This window comes from Trachurus japonicus, chromosome 5, assembly GCF_045865225.1.
Source record: "Trachurus japonicus isolate A0001 chromosome 5, Traja_1.0".
Classification (NCBI taxonomy): domain Eukaryota; kingdom Metazoa; phylum Chordata; class Actinopteri; order Carangiformes; family Carangidae; genus Trachurus; species Trachurus japonicus.
Genome location: NC_140911.1, coordinates 20,418,242 through 20,437,095, shown reverse-complemented (window position 1 = coordinate 20,437,095; position 18,854 = coordinate 20,418,242). Strand labels below are relative to the sequence as shown.

At 43.8% G+C, this 18,854-nt stretch overlaps 1 protein-coding gene across 1 annotated transcript in view; it reads left to right on the top strand.

The window, feature by feature from the left end:
• chd6 (chromodomain helicase DNA binding protein 6) overlaps window positions 1-18,854 on the top strand; it is a 147,616-nt gene that overhangs the window by 110,256 nt on the left and 18,506 nt on the right. The window contains 14 exon segments of the mRNA XM_085777899.1: window positions 426-590; window positions 1,305-1,484; window positions 2,314-2,424; window positions 3,857-4,059; window positions 5,087-5,167; window positions 5,344-5,462; window positions 6,028-6,190; window positions 8,308-8,397; window positions 8,784-8,887; window positions 9,921-10,050; window positions 13,053-13,131; window positions 13,591-13,648; window positions 15,122-15,500; window positions 16,788-16,996. Coding sequence (XP_085634025.1) covers window positions 426-590; window positions 1,305-1,484; window positions 2,314-2,424; window positions 3,857-4,059; window positions 5,087-5,167; window positions 5,344-5,462; window positions 6,028-6,190; window positions 8,308-8,397; window positions 8,784-8,887; window positions 9,921-10,050; window positions 13,053-13,131; window positions 13,591-13,648; window positions 15,122-15,500; window positions 16,788-16,996 — 2,071 coding nt within the window.

Sequence of the window (18,854 nt, the reverse complement as noted above, 5' to 3'; positions counted from 1 at the left end):
TTTAACCCGGGTTAAACATGTTTACAGGTTCTCACAAGTTTGTTTGTCTAATATCCAGTCTGTGAGTTTAAAGGCTTTAAAGGTCCTGAAAGTCGGACACTCTCTCAAATTGATGGGTAACTTGTTCCATTCTAAACATCCTTGGACTGATAACACGTTTTGAGAAAATGTTGTGCGTCTGAATTGTACCTCACAGTCCCCCTTGTGGTGGCTCTGGTTCCTATATTCCTTTCCGGTTGTTTTTTATAAAAAAATCAAAAGTAAGTAAATCAAAGTAAATGATCTTTTATCACAAACACTGATATGAGTCTTACTCTGATGTTCAGTCTTCTGTAACAAGCAGCTGTGCACAGTTGCTCTGACTTCATGAAGCTTTATACTTCAGTTATTCCTCATGTCTTTGCCCTGTCCGCTCTCTGTCCCAGGCTCAGGCACGCTGCCACCGGATTGGCCAGAGCAAGGCGGTGAAGGTCTACAGGCTGATCACCAGGAACTCGTACGAGAGGGAGATGTTCGACAAGGCCAGTCTGAAGCTGGGCCTGGACAAAGCCGTCCTGCAGGACATCAACCGCAAAGGAAGCCTGAACGGGGTGAGAGGATGAAGACACGAGACGTAGTGTTGTTTTTGGCGGCCTGTTTTAATTTTAGTTTTAGTCTAGTCTTTGTCCCTTTCTGTCATTTTAGTTTTTATTAGTTTTAATCAGGTTCATGCTCTTTTTTTGTTTAGTCAAGTTTTAGTCGACTAAAACTCTGAGCATTTTAGTCTTATTTCAGTCAGAATAACCCATAACTATTTTCCTCTAGTTTTAGTCGACGAAAACTGATGACATTTTAGTCTAGTTTTAGTCAATTATTTTAATCTCGTTCTAGTAATGTAATTCTATTTAACCCAGTTAATATAGTATAATTACCTTGTATAGTAGCCTAACTAGGACGAAACCAAATTTTTCTTTTAGTCAAACCAATTTCACAATTCAAACATGGTTATCTTATTTTTATATTATTGTTACCTTATAGAATACATCCAAAAATGAAGAGACATTTTAGCAGAGTTTTTGTTTTGTAAACCACATTTAGTCTTGTTTTTATTCGTCACATGGCCACTGTTTACGTTTCGTCTCGTCTCGTTTTCGTCACGTGATAAAGGGTCGTTGACGATGATATTTCGTCATAATTTTCGTTGACGAAAGCAACACTAACAAGACGTCTTCTCCTGCCGAGGTGGCGTGAAATCTGACCTGTGTGTGTGTGTGTGTGTGCGTGTGTGTGTGTGTGTGTGTGTGTGTGTGTGTGTGTGTGTGTAGGTGCAGCAGCTGTCGAAGCTGGAGGTGGAGGATCTGTTGAAGAAAGGAGCGTACGGAGCTCTGATGGACGAGGAGGACGAGGGCTCCAAGTTCTGTGAGGAGGACATCGATCAGATCCTTCAGAGACGAACTCAGACCATCACCATCCAGACGGAGGGAAAAGGCTCCACCTTCGCTAAGGTAGAAACACTGACACATAGGAAACATCTCAACGGTGGAGACGAGTCTAAAGGAGGATTTGATTTGATTTTTATTTGTCTGAAACAAGCACATCAAAAGACAAACAATCTATGTAACAAGAAACAAAACAATAATGATACTGTGCAAGTTTGAGAAGGGGCTGAAGGAAGCAAAGCTGATCAAGTTCAGCCCCCCCGCCACATTGTGATTCATGTCATACATCTGTAGTTCCATACAATTCAGAAGATTAAAAACATATTGCTTTAATATGAAATAAGACCATGATTATAAATAAAAAGAGTAAAATTAGCTGTCCAGTTCTTTCTAGCTGTCCAAGAGTGTATGTTTGTACTTACTTGTTAAATTTTGTTTAAAAAGTTATTGCACATTTTTATATCCTCATCTAGTCTATTCCACATTTTAACACCACAAAAATAGATGCTAAAACTTTTCAGGGTAGAATGGATGGTAGATTGTTTAAAGTTACAGTTCCCTCTTAAATCATATACTATGCTTTCTCTGACCATAAACATTTTTTGGATGTTTATTGGTAGCAACCTATTCCAGGCTTTAAACAAAATCTGACCTGTTTTGAATTTGACCAGGTCCTCAAATCTTAAAATAACCGATTTTAAAAACAAGGGATTTGTATGATCAAGGTACCAGCATGATGAACCATCCTGATGACTCTTTTTTGTAAAATGCTAATCTTTTGTAAAGTGAACACACTGAACTCTTGGTTGAGATCAGATGAACAGAAGCTGCAGTCTGAACATCTGTCAACATCAGCATCATAGTCTGACTTTATGTCTTTGTCTTTTCTCCTCAGGCTAGTTTCATCTCGTCTGGTAACAGGACCGACATATCTCTGGACGACCCCAACTTCTGGCAGAAATGGGCCAAAATCGCCGAAGTGGAGATCGACTCCAAATCTGAGAAGGTAAAGCGGAGACGGAACGAGGGAGCAGAGTTAAAGAAAGAAAGAAAGAAAGGACTGGAGGGAGGGAGGGAGGAGAGAAAATGACAGAACAGGGACAGAGACAAGGAGAAGAAACAGGAAAGAAAGTGAGAAACAGGGAGAGGTGATGAGGAAAGTGAACAGAGACGTTATAAACAGGAGAGAGGAAAAAGGGAGGAGCAGAGAGAGAGAGAGAGAGAGCGCTGGTGGAGTGGACAGAGAAAAAGAGATGAGGCAACATGAGGCTGGGAGGAAAGATGGACGTCATCCAAGTTGGTGAAACAAAGGTGGAGGAAGAGAAGAGATGGGGAGGAGTGTAGCCAAGCTCCCAAAATGAGAAATGAGAGAACGTGGGAAGAATGAAAATGAGAGAAGGAAGAAGAAAGGTATCCTCCTCTCCTCTCCTCTCCTCTCCTCTCCTCTCCTACCTTCCTCTCCTCTCCTCTCCTCTCCTCTCCCCTAACAGATGGGCTACATCAGTGGTCCCCAACCACCGGGCCGCGGACCGGTACCGGTCCGTGGATCATTTGGTACCGGGCCGCAGAAAGATAAAATGAAAATGAAAAAAAAAAAAAATCGATTGTTTCGTCTATTTCACACTTCCGGTCGTTTTATTTTGAAAATGTTGCCACTTCCGTTTGTGCATCTTCCCAGTGCTGCGCAATTGACAGGCAGTCACAAACGTAAAAGAGTGAAAAACACACGTCGCCGGGCCGGGAAAAACTCAATAATGAGACGACAGAAGACCCGACGCCTTCCAACAAGAAGAAAGCTGTTCTAAAAGAAAAAGCACAAGTCCTGTTTAAATTACGGGTTCATTGCAACAGGTGATTCACATGCTCCAAGCTCCGCAATGTGTGTGCGGGACCGGCTCTCTGCCGCTTCATCACTTCACAGAAAACTTCGTTCTGGATTTAAGCAGAATATCCTGAGATCGCCATAAAAGCACTGAAATCCTGCTTCCATTACAAACATATAATGTTTGTGAAACGGAGTTTTCTGCAGCTTCAGCAGCAAAACGAGATGACAGAGTAGACAGGAACCGAGATGACAGACGGAGCATCACCCCCGGATGACTGACATTATTATTGTGATACTATATTATGGTGAGTTGTAACAAAGAACGTAAATGTAAGAGAAAACTAGGCTATGTGAACGTGTAGTCCTGTTTATACAGTAGGCCTACATGTAATGTAAACAGGGAACGTACGCTACCCCCCCCCCCCCGAAGAGAACGACCGCCGCCGCCGCCCCGCGGTAAAATTTTCCACCGGTGACCGGTCCGCGGAGATAAAAAGGTTGGGGACCGCTGGGCTACATTATTGAATGAAGCAGATTGTTCACTACAACAGTCTTCATAGTGTGTGTTTTCGTTCCTATGGAGATAAAACTCAGCCTGTTGTCCCTGACCCAGGAGTCTCTGGTGATCGACACCCCCCGGGTGAGGAAGCAGACGCGTCACTACAACTCCTTCGAGGACGATGAGCTGATGGAGTTCTCGGAGCTGGACAGCGACTCGGAGGAGCGGCCGTGTCGCACCCGTCGCCTGGGCGAACGCGCCCGGCGGTACCTCCGCGCCGAGTGCTTCAGGGTCGAAAAGAACCTGCTCATCTTTGGGTACGAGGACACGTCACACCTCACTACACCTCACTACACACCTCATACCTCAAACCCTGGGTGATAATCTTTATATTTATATTCTCTTCTACATGAGAATATGAATCGGATATTAAAGGGACAACGAGGAGTTTTGGAAAAGCGAAGCGTTTTCTCACTACATTTATGAGCCTCCGCGTGCACCGTACATTTCTTTGACCGGCGCAAGACAGACTCATGTTTTCATTCATCAAGAATTAAAGTCAGAGGTAGCCTGACAAGCCAGACTATCCCTTTAACATGTCTAGTCTGGCAACGAGCGGTAGACCTCGGCTCAGTCCAGGGGGCGGGATGAAGGCTGTCTGTCAAACCGCCTCTGCACCAATAGGGTAGCGCTACGACCAATCAGAGCAAAGAGCAGGATGACGTTAGCCTGACGAGCCAATTAAAATGTATGTCGTCATGGCGTTAAGCCGCCCAACGACTCTCTAAACAGATGGAGCGCTGTGATTGGTCAACACAAACGGTGTTCCAGACTCAAAAAGTTCCTATGGCTCGTTTCTAGACCCACCTACGGAGCAAAGAGGTCTGCTGCTGCTGGGGGGCAGAGAGATTTCTAGGCTAAGTCAGAGGTTCAAAGACGATCACATACCGTCGTAGTTCCCACCATAAACGGCGATTCGGCGCCGTTATTCTGATGACTCGCCACGAAGGAAACACTGGTCGGCTCGACCAGCATTTCCGCCACCACTAATAATAACAAAATAACGATAGAGACAGAACGATATATTTATCTAAAATGGACCATTAACAAGTGGTAACGGAGATTCATCCACATTAACGTGAGACTCTTTTATAACCGAATAAAACTCCTCGTTGTCCCTTTAAATATAAAAACACAGATGTAAATTTCCACTGTGGTTTGAAGTGAAACAAATGACTTGTTGATGATCAACTTGTGATTTGTTCCAGATGATAAAAAAATAAATGAATAGTTATCAGTCTAACCTCTCCTCTGTGACTTGTTTTATTCCCTCCCTCCTCCCAGCTGGGGTCGGTGGAAGGACATCCTGAACCACGGTCGGTTTAAGTGGCACCTGGCAGAGAGAGATATGGAGGTGATATGTAGGTGAGGAAGCAGGTCTTTGTTTCGACTCCATAAAAATGCAGAAAGGATTTACAGTGAAAAGAATAAAGTCAGTGACAGGAAGGAAGGAAGGTCGGAGCTGCTGTGGAAGAAAACAAAGAGAACAAAGCAGTGGTTATTGTTGCTGTTTGTTCATGTTGTTGTTTGTATTTGTGCAGGGCGCTGCTGGTTTACTGCCTCAGACACTACAAAGGTGACGACAAGATCAAGAGCTTCATCTGGGACCTGATCACGCCGACTAAAGAAGGCCAGGACCAGGCGCTGCTCAACCACTCGGGTCAGAATCTCCCCGTGTTCGAGGCTACCCCACAGATGCAGCAAAATGGAGCACTTAAATTACCCAGAATGCACCTTATTTTCTTTCTTTTTTTCCCCCACAAATTGTTTTTCTTTTCTTTTTTTCAACTCTGGCTTTAACAGCTGATGATATTGTTATTATTTGACTGATGTTTTGATATGAGCTTTGCATTTTTACTGGAAAAGTACATATCAAATTGATGGTAATGTCATTTTTCCGGCTCAGGTTGATTCAGCCCCATTTTTGTCATATAAAAATGCAGAAAATGTGAAATACATTGATTTTACTATGAGTTATTAAGCTACAAGCAAACAATCAAATTCAATTACAAATATATAGGTCACAACAAACAATAATATCCATGCTGGACTGGATAGGCGTATTACATTTTGGAAGCTGAGGGTGTTGGTGTTTTATGACATTGCTTTGTGAGATTTCACCGACTTTGTAGCAAAGTGTGCGTGCAGCACAAAACCCATGGTTGGAGGATAACTTGAATAAAAGGTTATTTATCGACTTGTTTCTTCTCTCTGTGTTCCTCCAGGTTTGTCGGCTCCAGTCCCGCGGGGTCGGAAGGGGAAGAAGCTGAAGCCCCAGCTGAATGTTCCTGGTGAGATGAAGAACGCAGACTGGCTGGTCCACTGTAACCCGGAGGTGGTGCTGCAGGACGAGAGCTACAAGAAACACCTGAAACAGCACTGCAACAAGTCAGTTCACAGCAGCAAACAGACGCCTGCTGCTCCGTCACCTTTCACCTCCACCAAACTGTCGTTGTAGAGCTAGATTGAGAATTTTCTGTGAATTACACCATGTCATTTCATTTCATTTCATAACCTTTATTTAAACTCGGAGATATATTGAGGAGTAACCTCATTTACAATATAGCTGAGATGAAACACAAAACACACAAGGACAGAAGACAAGACATTTGAAACATACAAAAACATAACAGAATACCAGAATTTAAGTTGAAACATAGTTAAAAGCAGGAGCAGTTAGAGGTAAAATAAGATGTAGTTATGGCTTTAAATTGTCCCATTGATAAAAGTGAGGTAAGTTTCAGATGATTCTGCAGAGTGTTGCAGGTTGTAGGTGCAACAGTAAGAGAAACTGGTCTTTCCAAGTTCGGTGTTAACTGAGGGAAGCTGCAGTGTGAGCCGGTCTGTTGAGCGTGTGCTATAGAAACCTGCATGGAAAGATACTAGTGAGTTAATATAAGATGGTAAGAGACCAGTAAGAGCTTTAAAAATAAATAAAATCCAGTGTTGATCAGGCCTGGTAGATAGTGAGGGCCATCCAACTTTGGAATACAGGTCACAGTGATGAGTTGTAGCTGTGGCCAGTAATGAACCTCAGGGCTGAATGATAAACGCTGTCCAGTGGATGTAAAGTTGTAGCTGATGCAGGCCTGTATACGACGTCTCCAGAATCTAAAACTGAAGTAACGTTGTCTGATGTGGAGCTTCTGATGCAGCAGAGGAACTGCTACTAGAACAACAGGCCTGTGTAGCTGTTCAACTATTGTGACTGAAGGGCTTTTTTAATTTCACCCTGTAGCTCTGAGCTGTTCCATTTCCAGTGTGAAGTGTTTACTCCTGTGTATCAGTGTGAGGGGGGGGTGTCAGGGCGGAGGCTTTAATTACTGTGGCTCGGAGTAGAGGGTGGATCGGCCCTGGAAATTAAGCCCGTGCCCGAGACTTTCAGACCCGACCCGACCCGAGCCCGGATTAATTAATTAAAAACCAGGCCCGACCCGGCCCGATACCCGAAATATTATTATGCAAAATTCACATTATTTTCAATGACGACAAACAGCGGCAGCGCAGCTTCTCCTGATGCGACGCGAGCGAGTCTGACAGTCATATCTGACGCCCTCTGTCCACACTGAATCCGCGCGTCTGTGGAAGCACATCAGCTGTGCGCTCGTCCGCTCGATATCAGACTGGAGACAGAACTACCCGGTTACAAGATGGGTGAATACTTGCTTACGTTTGTAGGCTACCTTTTAAACAGAAAGCAAATATAATGATGATATATATAGCCAACAGCACATTGTGTCTAGTGTAGGAACATGAGGAGCAAAAACATGATGCAGACAACTAATAAACACAATGTCTCAGCATCCGAAGGAGGCGATGCGTGAACGGGAAGCAGACCGTGGTGGTTCTCAATCACACACTCTTTCAATTAACAAAAAATAAATTAAATAGCCTACAGTAAACAGCATGTGGTCAAAATGTGTGTTTTACGCATGCTTCTGTGTCTGGCAGCGACGCACAGAGGCACAGAGGTGTGGGTCTAAAACACACACCATACCACTGGGAGTCTGGGGGCACACGTATTATTATATCTCTTTCTGCCTCATAACTACAGTGCCATGGATTTATCGGTGAAGAGTGAACTGCTGTCTTAGTAGTGCTGAATATGACCAAGCGCGCTGTCCGCTGTCAGTGCTGAAATATGAATGAATGACAGCGTGAGAGAGAGAGAGAGAGAGAGAGAGAGAGACTCGATACCTGAGAATATTATAACCGCTGTGATCGGATTCGGTACCGTTTCATGAAGTGTGCCTAATGAGCACTCATGAGGAGGAGTCTCCTCTCCCGGCGTAACACAACGTCAGTATTTTCCAGTAGCTTCTCATCACAGTCCGCACCGTGCAGCCCGACCCGACCCGAGCCCGAATTAATTCATTAAAAACTCGGCCCGGCCCGGCCCGTTACCCGGGCGGGTACCCGGCCCGATTCCAGCCTCTAGCTCGGAGCCTGTTGACAGGACGCCTGTGTTTACAGTGGAGGGGCTGAGCTGGTCTTTGTCTCCTCAGGGTGCTGCTGAGGGTCAGGATGCTCTACTACCTGAAGGTGGAGGTGCTGGGTGAGGCGGCCAATCAGGCTCTGGAAGGGATACCCGCCAGGTGAGGATCGCCTTCTCTTCTTTCTCTTTTAGTGTTTTTGAGGCAGGGCAAAGACGAGATGGGTGATGACATGTACAGTAACGTAACATAACGCAATGCAACACTGCATAGCATTACATTACATACCCAACAAACATGGCATAGCATATCTGGGACCAGCCATCAGGGGAATGTGATGTGATGTGATGATTTAACTTGATATTTGTGGCCCAACTGGTTTTTAACTTTGAACCTCACTGCTGTTTAATAATGTGATGTGATGTAGTGGTGTAGACAGAGCTCTGACAGAGCAGCGTGTGTGTGTGTGTGTGTGTGTGTGTGTGTGTGTGTGTGTGTGTGTGTGTGTGTGTGTGTGTGTGTGTGTGTGTGTGTGTGTGTTGGGACAGTAAACTGGAGTTTGCCCTACCTGACATCGACTACATCGAGATCCCGGCCACGTGGTGGGACGCTGATGCTGACAAGTCTCTGCTCATAGGAGTCCATAAACACGGTGAGGACGCTGTCACCTGTCAGTCTGATGTTTATACGTCTCTACTACGTCTGGTTTTGTTCTCGTGGACACAATGTCGCAGTGACAGCTCAGGATTGGAGTGACTTTACTAAACTCTCTGTGATGCTCTGAGGGAACTTGTGCAGATTTGGTGGAAATATTCACTTGAAATCAAGGACGAAGGTCAAAGGTCACAGTGACCTGACAGAATATGGTTTTGGCCTTAAAATCACTCCAGCCTTCACACAGCAACACGCAGCACTTATAATAATGTGAATAATTCCTCAGGATCACTGACAACACCCCCCATCCCCTCCATAAAACACTGGACAGTCTGAAAAGTTCTTTCAGTCACAGATACAGACTCCCCCGCTGCTCAAGAGAGCGATATAAACATTCATTCATACCCACTGTAATACAGCTGTACAACTCCTCAATCTGATTAATTAATGCAGTCACCATAAGCATCCTGGACCCAGCACTTCTTCTTCTTTTAACTTCTTAACTTTTAACCTTCTACACGCATCTCTTATTCATATATTTATTTATTTTTTATTCTGTGTTTTAATACACTATGTGTTTTTATATCTTCATGTATTTTTACTCAGTGTTTTGTGATCTGTGTTGTTGTCTGTATTGTCTTGCTGCTGCTCTGTGACATTTTAAATTTCCCCTCGGGGATTAAATAAAGTATTTCTAATTTCTAATTTCTAATTTCTAAACAAGATGTGACTTGAAACTCTTATTTTGTTTAAAAATCACCTTCAGTGCTTTTATTTGAAATGATGTCAGGAAGGTTTAGGTGCAGTGACACAATATTTAAACAGCTGTGAACAATCTGTGTGTGTGTGTGTGTATGTGATTAGATGTGTGTGTTGTCATTGTGCTGAAGCCCCTGGAACAACAGAAACAGCATCAGACCATCACAGGACACTGATTATTGCCAGCGTGTTCACAGGAGGGTGACCAGGGTGTGTGTGTGTGTGTGTGTGTGTCTGACTCTGTTTCTCCGTCCCTGATGCTCTCTGGACAGGATACGAGCGCTACAACGCCATGCGAGCCGATCCAGAGCTGTGTTTCCTGGAGAGGGTGGGGATGCCAGATGTCACGGCACTGACCGCCGAGCAGGGGGGAGGAGAGGTCGCCCCCGACCTGGCTGACAGGTGCTGTACAACACGTGCTCATGTGTACACACACACACACACACACACATTCATACACATGTAAACAGATTAGAAAACTGAGGTCAGACCATACAGTACAGTAGCATGCTGGAATATCACGTGTGTGTGTTGTTGTTGTAGATGCTTCTGTAAAATAGTAACAAAAATGAGTATACATGATATTTCAAACTAAAACTAAACCACACTGCAAAAACTCAAAATCTTTCCAAGAATATTTGTCTCATTTCTTGTCAAAATGTCTCATTTCTAGTCAAAACTAATCTCTTTCCACTTAAAATAAGACTCATCACCTAAAAATGAACTTGTTTTTAGATCATTTTCACTTGTTTCAAACTAATTTTCACTTGAAATAAGTAGAAAAATCTGCCAGTGAAAGGAAGTTTTTTGTGTTTGTAATAAGGAAGAAAAACTTGCTCCACTGTCAGATTTTTCTACTTATTTCAAGTGAAAATCTGCTTGAAAGAAGTAAAAAGTGTCTAAAAACAAGCTGCTTTTAATGTGATGAGTCTTATTTTAAGTAGAATGAGATTGTTTTGACTAGAAATAAGACAAATATTCTTGGTAAGAGTTTGAGTTTTTGCAGTGCATTAACACATGTGGTGCATTTTAAAACAGTAAAATAAAGGTTGAACGCTACATGATGGTCAAATATGGAATAAAAGCAAACAAGAACATAGAAACATTTTGTGGCTCAGATACCAGAGCAATATACTGACCCCAAATGACATGAATGTGCAAAATGCTAAGAAAGTCCAATATAAGTGCAGCCCAGTTATTTATTTAAATTGAACTGCTTCAGAGTGTAACAATAAGATCAGATCAAGAGGAGCCAACAAATACATTTTTGTTTGTTGCGAGTGCAGGAGACAGAGCAGAGAAACCAAAGGTCAGAATGAGCTCCAGAGACACGAAGCCAGGTCTCAGTCCTGGTCCTGGTGTCCTGTGGTCCAGTGGACTGACAGACTGACAGACTGACAGGCTGACAGGGACAAGACATGACAGCAGCTTGAAATCACAGCTGTGGAAATAAGCAAAATACTGTGTAAAGCTCAGCTCTCAGAGTGGTGTCATCAGTGATGAACCAGAGCAGAGCAGTCAGCAGCATCGTGTCTGTACACGGCGTCGCAGACACGATGAAACGTCTGAGTCTGTTGATGTCGTTTGTAGGGATGAAGGGACCGACCGAATTCCCACCAAAGTACCCAGTATCGATTCACATAAAGTCAATCGGTGCCACATTTCGGTACCTGAACGCACCTTCGTCGTGCGTCAGTGAGAGAGAGTGCAGTCTGCATGAGCCCCGCACACTCACGCCCGTCCGGCAAGACAGACTCATGTTTTCATTCATCAAGAATTAAAGTCAGAGGTTGGAAGACGATCACATACCGTCGTAGTTCCCACCATAAACGGAGATTCATACGGCGGCGTTATTCTCATGACTCGCCACGAAGGAAACACTGGTCGGCTCGCCCAGCATTTCCACCACCACTAATAATAACAAAATAACGATAGAGACAAAACGATATATTTATCGATAATGGGCCCATTAACAAGTGGTAACGGAGATTCATCCACATTAACGTGAGACGTTTTTATAACCGAATAGAAACTCCTCGTTGTCCCTTTAATTTTTTTTTTTTTTAATGACCACACACACAAAAAGTACCGAAAACAGGTACCGATTGGTACCGATATCGGTTCCCAGGTACCGAGTATCGATACCGTATCGATTCAAATGCAAAAGGTACCCATCCCTAGTAGTTTGTCCAGAAAAATGGAGCAGAAACTGGAGCAGCTGACCCGGTGAACCTGGAGCTCTCAGGCCTGGGGGGGGGGGGGCAGATTGTTTAGTCATTTTCTGGTCGTTTCACTGAATCTGTTCAAAAGCAGGAAATGAGAGGAAACGACAGAAGCAGAGAAGGAAAAGAAGGATGAGCAGAGTTGATGAATGCAGTTTGGGAAATCCTTTCTGGGTTCAGTGACAGGACGCTTTTGATCCTCTTCCCCAGGGAGATTGAAGTTGTCACTCGCTTTGTTACCTGTTCAACCTCAAGCTGTTTCCAGCTGAGCAGCAGGAGTTCACTCTGCAGGCGGCACTTAGGGCGGGGGGGGGGGGGGAGGGGGGTAAATAAACAGCAGGAACAGACAAGTTAAAGGGGGTAAATTTGTGCACAAAGGACGAGACGCTGAACAGTTTGACTTGACAGCAGCAGGAGATGGGAGACGTTTGGAGCTTAGAGGTTTTACAAAGGACTTGTGTCTTCATAGAGGTGGATGTAAACTGACCTTCAGAGATATTTATTGTTTATCTGTAAGTTGATATCTCAACAGAAGCCTAACCCACAAGCATCCAGTTAAATCCCCATCAGTTGTATGTGATTTCTCTCTCTGACCTCCCAACAAAAGACTCTTTAAACACAGCTCTGATGTTTCTTTCTTTTCTTTTCTTTTCTTAGCTTTGTGAAATGTGAAAATTCACACTTTGAACTGTAGTGAAGTGATGTAACATCTGTAACCAGCAGAGAACAGCTTCTCTGTGCAGTTTAAACAGATATAAAGTACCAGGTCTGTGCACATACATGATGTTTTTAGGTTTCATGTTGCCGTGTTTAAAGCTTTCTAATATTTTCACAGTTTGCGTTTAGTTTTTCTGCCCTGGTTTCATTATAATTCATCATTAGATACGTTTTGTGTGTTTTCTTCCTCCTTTCATTCACAGCCTGGAGCTGTTTCCTTTACATGTTTGACGAAGCCTCGGGACATTTCATCTCTACACACTCGTCTCCTTTTTCCTCTCTTTGCTTCTGATCTGTTCAGGAGTCACACTCTGGGTTTTGTTTCACTTTGCTTCAGTTTTTCTAAGACACACGTCCTCATTCTGGTTTGTGTGGGACAGTTTGTGTGTCGCAGCAGCAGCTCAGCTCAGGACTCATCACATCTCTGTTGTTCACTTTTCTCATCTGTGTCATTTCTTTCCTCAGTGTTTGTAAAACTGAGGAGGTGAAGGAGGACACGGAGAGTAAGCCTGACGCCGGGGAGGATCGAGATGAGAACAGCAAGGTGAGGAAGACGTCTCCAGAGTCGCCACATTAGTATTTAAAGGGACCTTCCTCTCTGTCTCTCTCTCTTACACACTTACTCATCACATTCATTTACTTCACTTTACTCTCTAGAGGTGAAAACACTCATTTTGAGTGGTGATGGTTCAAATAGCTTCTGGAGTTTTGGATGTTTCCATCAGTGCGTGTGTGGCCTCTCGACGCTGTAAAAACAATTCTGTAGAGTTAATGATGCATTTAAGTCGATAACAACATTTAATACCACTGAAGATAAAGTTAAATGATGTTATTAAGACATTTCAAGAGAAAACCTGAAAGTGAAGACACAGTGTTGATGAGTTTAAGAGTGTGTACGAGAGGTCATTTTATATTTTTATAATGAGAGGTTGTAGTCCTCTGTCTGTTCTGTTCCTGCTGTGGTCATTTTCATTCTTGACATGTGTGTGGCGTTCGCTGACAGGGAGAAGAAACCTGCTCCAGCACCGACACCTCAGACAAACCTGACAGTACAGGTGCAGGTGAGACACACACACACACACACACACACACACAAATGAATGAATTAATGAATGAATTTATGTATTTCAGTATATCAAGCTTATATAACTGAAAGGGTGTAGGTTGAAGCCAAAGCTTATATACCCCTACCCCTTTTACCTTAAAAAATTAAAATAAAATAAAATAAAAATATATACTATATATGCGCATTAATACAATAGGATCAGATCACAGACATTTGAAATTAATCCGTACACTTAAATTTCTGATCACAACAAAATAAAGAATTGTACACAGCGCGTAACCCAAAATAGTACAAAGTCACTGAACTTAATTTTCCATACTGTAACAAGAAATTATGTTGTTCTTATAAAGTTTTTTAAAGCTGACTAGAGTACAGCATCATTTAATATTTTCAGGACAATTATTCCAGATGTTTTAACCCCTCTAACAGAAAGACAGGGATTTTTTACAGTAGTTCGAGTCTTTGGTTTCTCAGATAATAATAGTGGTCTTCTCAGGTTAGAACTGGAATCCTTCATTTTAAACAGATTCTGGATATCTGGAGGAAGAAGTGCCAAATCATGCCAACATTTGATTTGCTGCTTCTGCTCTGAGGTTTTATAGGAACATTAAACTCATTAGTACAGCTGCTGTAGTTATTATGATGTTTCTGTAACGATCCCAACATAATGATGTTCCAACAGTGGTGACTGGACATGTGACATGAGTTGTGCTCCTCAGTCTGCTTGTTGACCTTCCACCCGGAGGAGGAGGGGGGGGGGATTACCCACAATTAAAGGGATAGTAGCATTTTTTTAAAAGTGGGGTTGTATGATCTACAAATAGCCCCTAAGTACTATAATTGCAGTAGAAGACTCTCTGCACTCCTCCCGTTAGCAACGCCAGCCCATAATAGCCCTGCCCAGAGATTTACAACATACAGTGTTGTGAATGGACCCAAAGAAACGGCCTATTTTCACGGCCTAAAAGAGGTTTTACCTGAAAAAAAAATACACAGTTCCATTGTTCGCTATAATATAATTTTTTCCAGCCCCTCAAAGTGCAGGAAAAACACAGTTTTTATTTGGACCTAACCAACTCACGTATCCCTCCGCCCAGGGTTAGCGCCCGCCGATCAGCAGTTGGTTAGGTCCAAATAAAAACTGTGTTTTTCCTGCACTTTGGAGATCATACAACCCCACTTAAAAAAAAAAATGCTACTATCCCTTTAAGCTGAACTTCATAGTAAAAATCAATGTGTTTAGGGAGCTGCAGGATGAGTTTGCATTTTCAGTGGCGGATTGAAAAAAAGCTGAGGGTCACAGGTGGTGGAGTTGCTGTGATTAATCTGGTTTTGGTGATTTCCAACTCATCCACTGTGGGACTTTGACTCCTCACCTCAGTGATCAGGATCTGATGAGACTCTCAGATGAATCTCCGCTCCAGCGACGATGACTTTTCACACACTCTCTCTCTCCTCACACACACAGACTCCCAGATGTCAGGTGACCTGTGTGGCCAGGACGGGACGTTGGTCACCACCACCACCGCCACGGGAACGGGAACGGGCGTGGCGGCGCTGCACGTGGTCCAGGCCCGGCCCCTCTGGCCCACCGGCCCCGCCCTGACGGCTCGGCTGCGGCGCCTCATCACGGCCTACCAGCGCTTCACGCTGCGCCGCGAGCCGCTGCTCAGGCACGACTTCCTGCTGCACGAGGGCCTGGTGGGCATGGGGGGGATGGGGGGGACCGGCTCCTCTCACGCCCACCACGCCGCCGGGCCCATGGCCTGGCAGCTCGGGGAGGAGATGAGGAGGTGCTCGGTGGTCGCCACCGAACCGGACCCGCTGTTCCTGGAGTGGCAGCGAAGGTAACGAGGCCGCAGAGACACTGAGGAGGGAACGCTTCATCTGTGTCTTTTATTTTTTATTTTTTATGGTCTGACATGTGATTGGTAGGGGTGAGACGATACACTCAGCTCACGAGACGAGACGAGACACGAGATTGGGTTCACGAGATCGAGACGAGACGAGATTTTAAGAAAACTATACAATGACAAAATATCTGACTGGACCAACAGACTTTTATTTAACCGAGTTGCACTTGCATTTTGAAATGTTTTATTGTAACTATTTACATGCATGATGTAAGCATGAGCTTTAAATACATTTCTTCTTCCACAAATTGAAACTAAAACTAAAATTTATAAAAATTAAAATAAATTATATTAAATTAAATATTTATTTGCAAACAATATTATGTGCAGTGTTTCCTCTAGGATTTTTTTTAGTAGTGGCAGCCACAGAGTCATTAATTAGCGCTGGATGCGCTGGTTGATAAGTTTTGTTTTTACTGAGGAGGAATGAAGAACTCAGCTGTGACTGAAAAGCACCTAAACCAAGTCGACTAGAGTTATAACTGTGTAGTGGAAAGGGCTGCAAAGTAATGGTAACTAGTAGTGGAAACCCTGCTTTACATTTTTTAACATTAAAAAAAAGAAAAAAAAAATCTCGCGAGACAGATTTTTAACGCGACGAGAAATATCGTCGAGTTTAATCTCGCGAGATCTCGTGGGACAAGATCTCGTCACACCCCTAGTGATTGAGTATTTTTACTTGTCCAACTGGCTGCTGAGCTAAAATAATCAAAACAGTAAGTTGCACAGGGTTTCACATAAGTTGAAAAGTCTCTGGGTCTCTGGAGCATCCTCAGGTTTCACTTCTTCAAAATAAGATGATATACGTTAACTTTCACCACTATGTTTAAAGCTCCGTGTGTGTCCTCTTCTACTGTTTTATAGAAGCTGTTGAAAGAACGTATATTATATGGTTTTACATCCTCTCTCTTAGCTTCTCTCTAGTAGAAACAGGTTAGTGTTAGCCAATCAGAAGAGAGGAGCCTCTTACTCTCTCTTCTGATTGGCTGACTGAGTGATATCTTATTACTTATACTGTATGGAGCTTTAATATAAACATAGTATGGAACACACAGTACTGCAGGTTATTTTCCTGACTTTTAGGATCCTTATGTGACAAACCTACCAACATTTTGAAGAAACCTTTGTTACTTTATTTCGAGGAGATTCCTCTGACGTAGCCGACGTGAATGATCCTCTGACTTCCTTCCTCACGGTCTTGTCTCCTGTGTCTCGGCTCAGGTGGACTCGTCGGGAGCAGGCGGACTTCTACCGCACCGTGTCGTCGTTCGGGGTGGTGTACGACCCCGAGAGGAAAACCTTCGACTGGTCCCAGTTCAGAGCACTGGCCCGACTGGAGAGGAAGACGGACGAAAGTCTGGAGCGATACTTCAACTCCTTTGTCAACATGTGCAGGACGGCCTGCAAGCTGCCGCCCAGAAAAGAAGAAGGTATCTGTTTGCCCCTCAGTCAGATGATTGGAACAGAACCAGACACATGAGAGCATTTAGCACAGTTAGCATCTTTTATTTGTTTAGGTTTGTAGCTTGCAGTGGGTGAAAACAGTATGTCCACACACTGCTATGTTTAAGATTTAAAGAGCATCACTTTTGCTATTTTTATTCCTGGTGTGTAGATCACAAGTAATCTGGGATTGTTTTGTAGTTTGCAATAGAGTTGGAGGAGGATCAGGTGTCATGTTGTTAATTCTTATTTCACTTGTGTTTTATAAAAACTTCATGTGGATCTTTAAGTAAGATCCAAACTCATGAACATATTTGAGTTAAAATATAACTTACAGTAAAACAATGTCAGCTTGCCTGTGCATGTAAATACAAACCGCCCACATATACGTTGGTTCACTTCAGTGTTAAAACCTACATCAGTACAACATTTTTTGATTACAGAACAATTACAACACACACAAACTGTTGCACATGTGTGGGATGATCATCACACAAAGACACTGGACCCATTTATCCGCTCTGTGGCTTCATCTCTTCATCTTATTTTACCGTAAAACTTCAAATAATGGCCGAGTCCCAAATTGCCGCCGGTCCCAATTAACCGCCGGGTGTAGCAAAATATTTTTTATATTGAACGCCCATCCCAAATAAACACCGGGTCAAACATTGTTTTTCTGGTTGCCAAAAAATATTCTATGCAAATATAGCGGGAGGACCGAGACGCCTCTGGGCTGGTTGCTCCTGCCCGGTCTGTCCACTCCTCTCATCCGCACTTCAGCACCTGTCCTGGGCTGCACCGTGTCGGCTCGGCTCGGCTCGCTCCTCGTTTTAAATGACTTTACTCCTTTTAAAAGTAGCGTAAACAGCCTTCTGTTCTCTGATTACTCATACGCGTATTTAGTTAGGCTATACGTTGCATTATTATTAGTTGTAGGCCTATTCATTCATTCAATCAAAAAAAAAAAAAAGGACGGTGGTGCGAGCCAACAGGTGCTGAAGTGAGGGAGAGGAGTGGAGAGACTGGGCGTCCGCAGGGTTTTTGCAACTTGCGGCGGATCAGAGAGGCGGAGGACCGACAGTCTCCTGGTACCTGTGCGGGCCAGGACCGAGTAGGTCAGCGAGACCGAGAACGAGTCCGCCCTGGCCGTATTTACAGTAATGTCTTGAGAAACGCACGTATCATTCCACCGCCCCCTGCCGCCACAGAGTGAAGCCTCTTTCCCCAGAAGGAGGTCCAGGTTGAACACTATTAATAAACGCAGGTCCCAAATAAACGCCTGTTGATTTGGGCGATTTAAAGCAGAAGTAAGCGATCCGGTCGTTTTCGCTAATGCTGCATTCCAGGCAGGCTTTTAAAATCGTAAATTACAGCTTCAAGTCACAACTTACGACTTTGTAGCGTTCCAGGCAACCCACTCGTGTTTTTCCGACCTGTTTTACCTGTGAAAGTCACTATAACGGCCACTCGTAACTTCTGACCCGTGAACTCGTACCAGATCGAACTGGTACCACTTCACGGTCGGAAAAATACGAGTTTCCTTGAATGCACCATAACAGTCCTCGTTGCTACGTCGCCACATTCACAGCGTCCCTTGGCTGCACACACAGCCCTTTATGCCGTTCTCTCTCCTCATTGGATAAAGGTTGTAGGATACAAGGAAAGTTTTCTCCTGGGCTCAGAGCAGAGCAGAGTGACTGACAGACCCGTGTTTCAGACCAAACACTCTATGTAAGTGATTGCTGTCGGAAGATACAACTATTTAAGACTTAGATTAACACAAATATATCACTTACTTCTGCTTTAAGCAAATAAACGCCCGGGCCTTTATTTGGTGTTTTACGG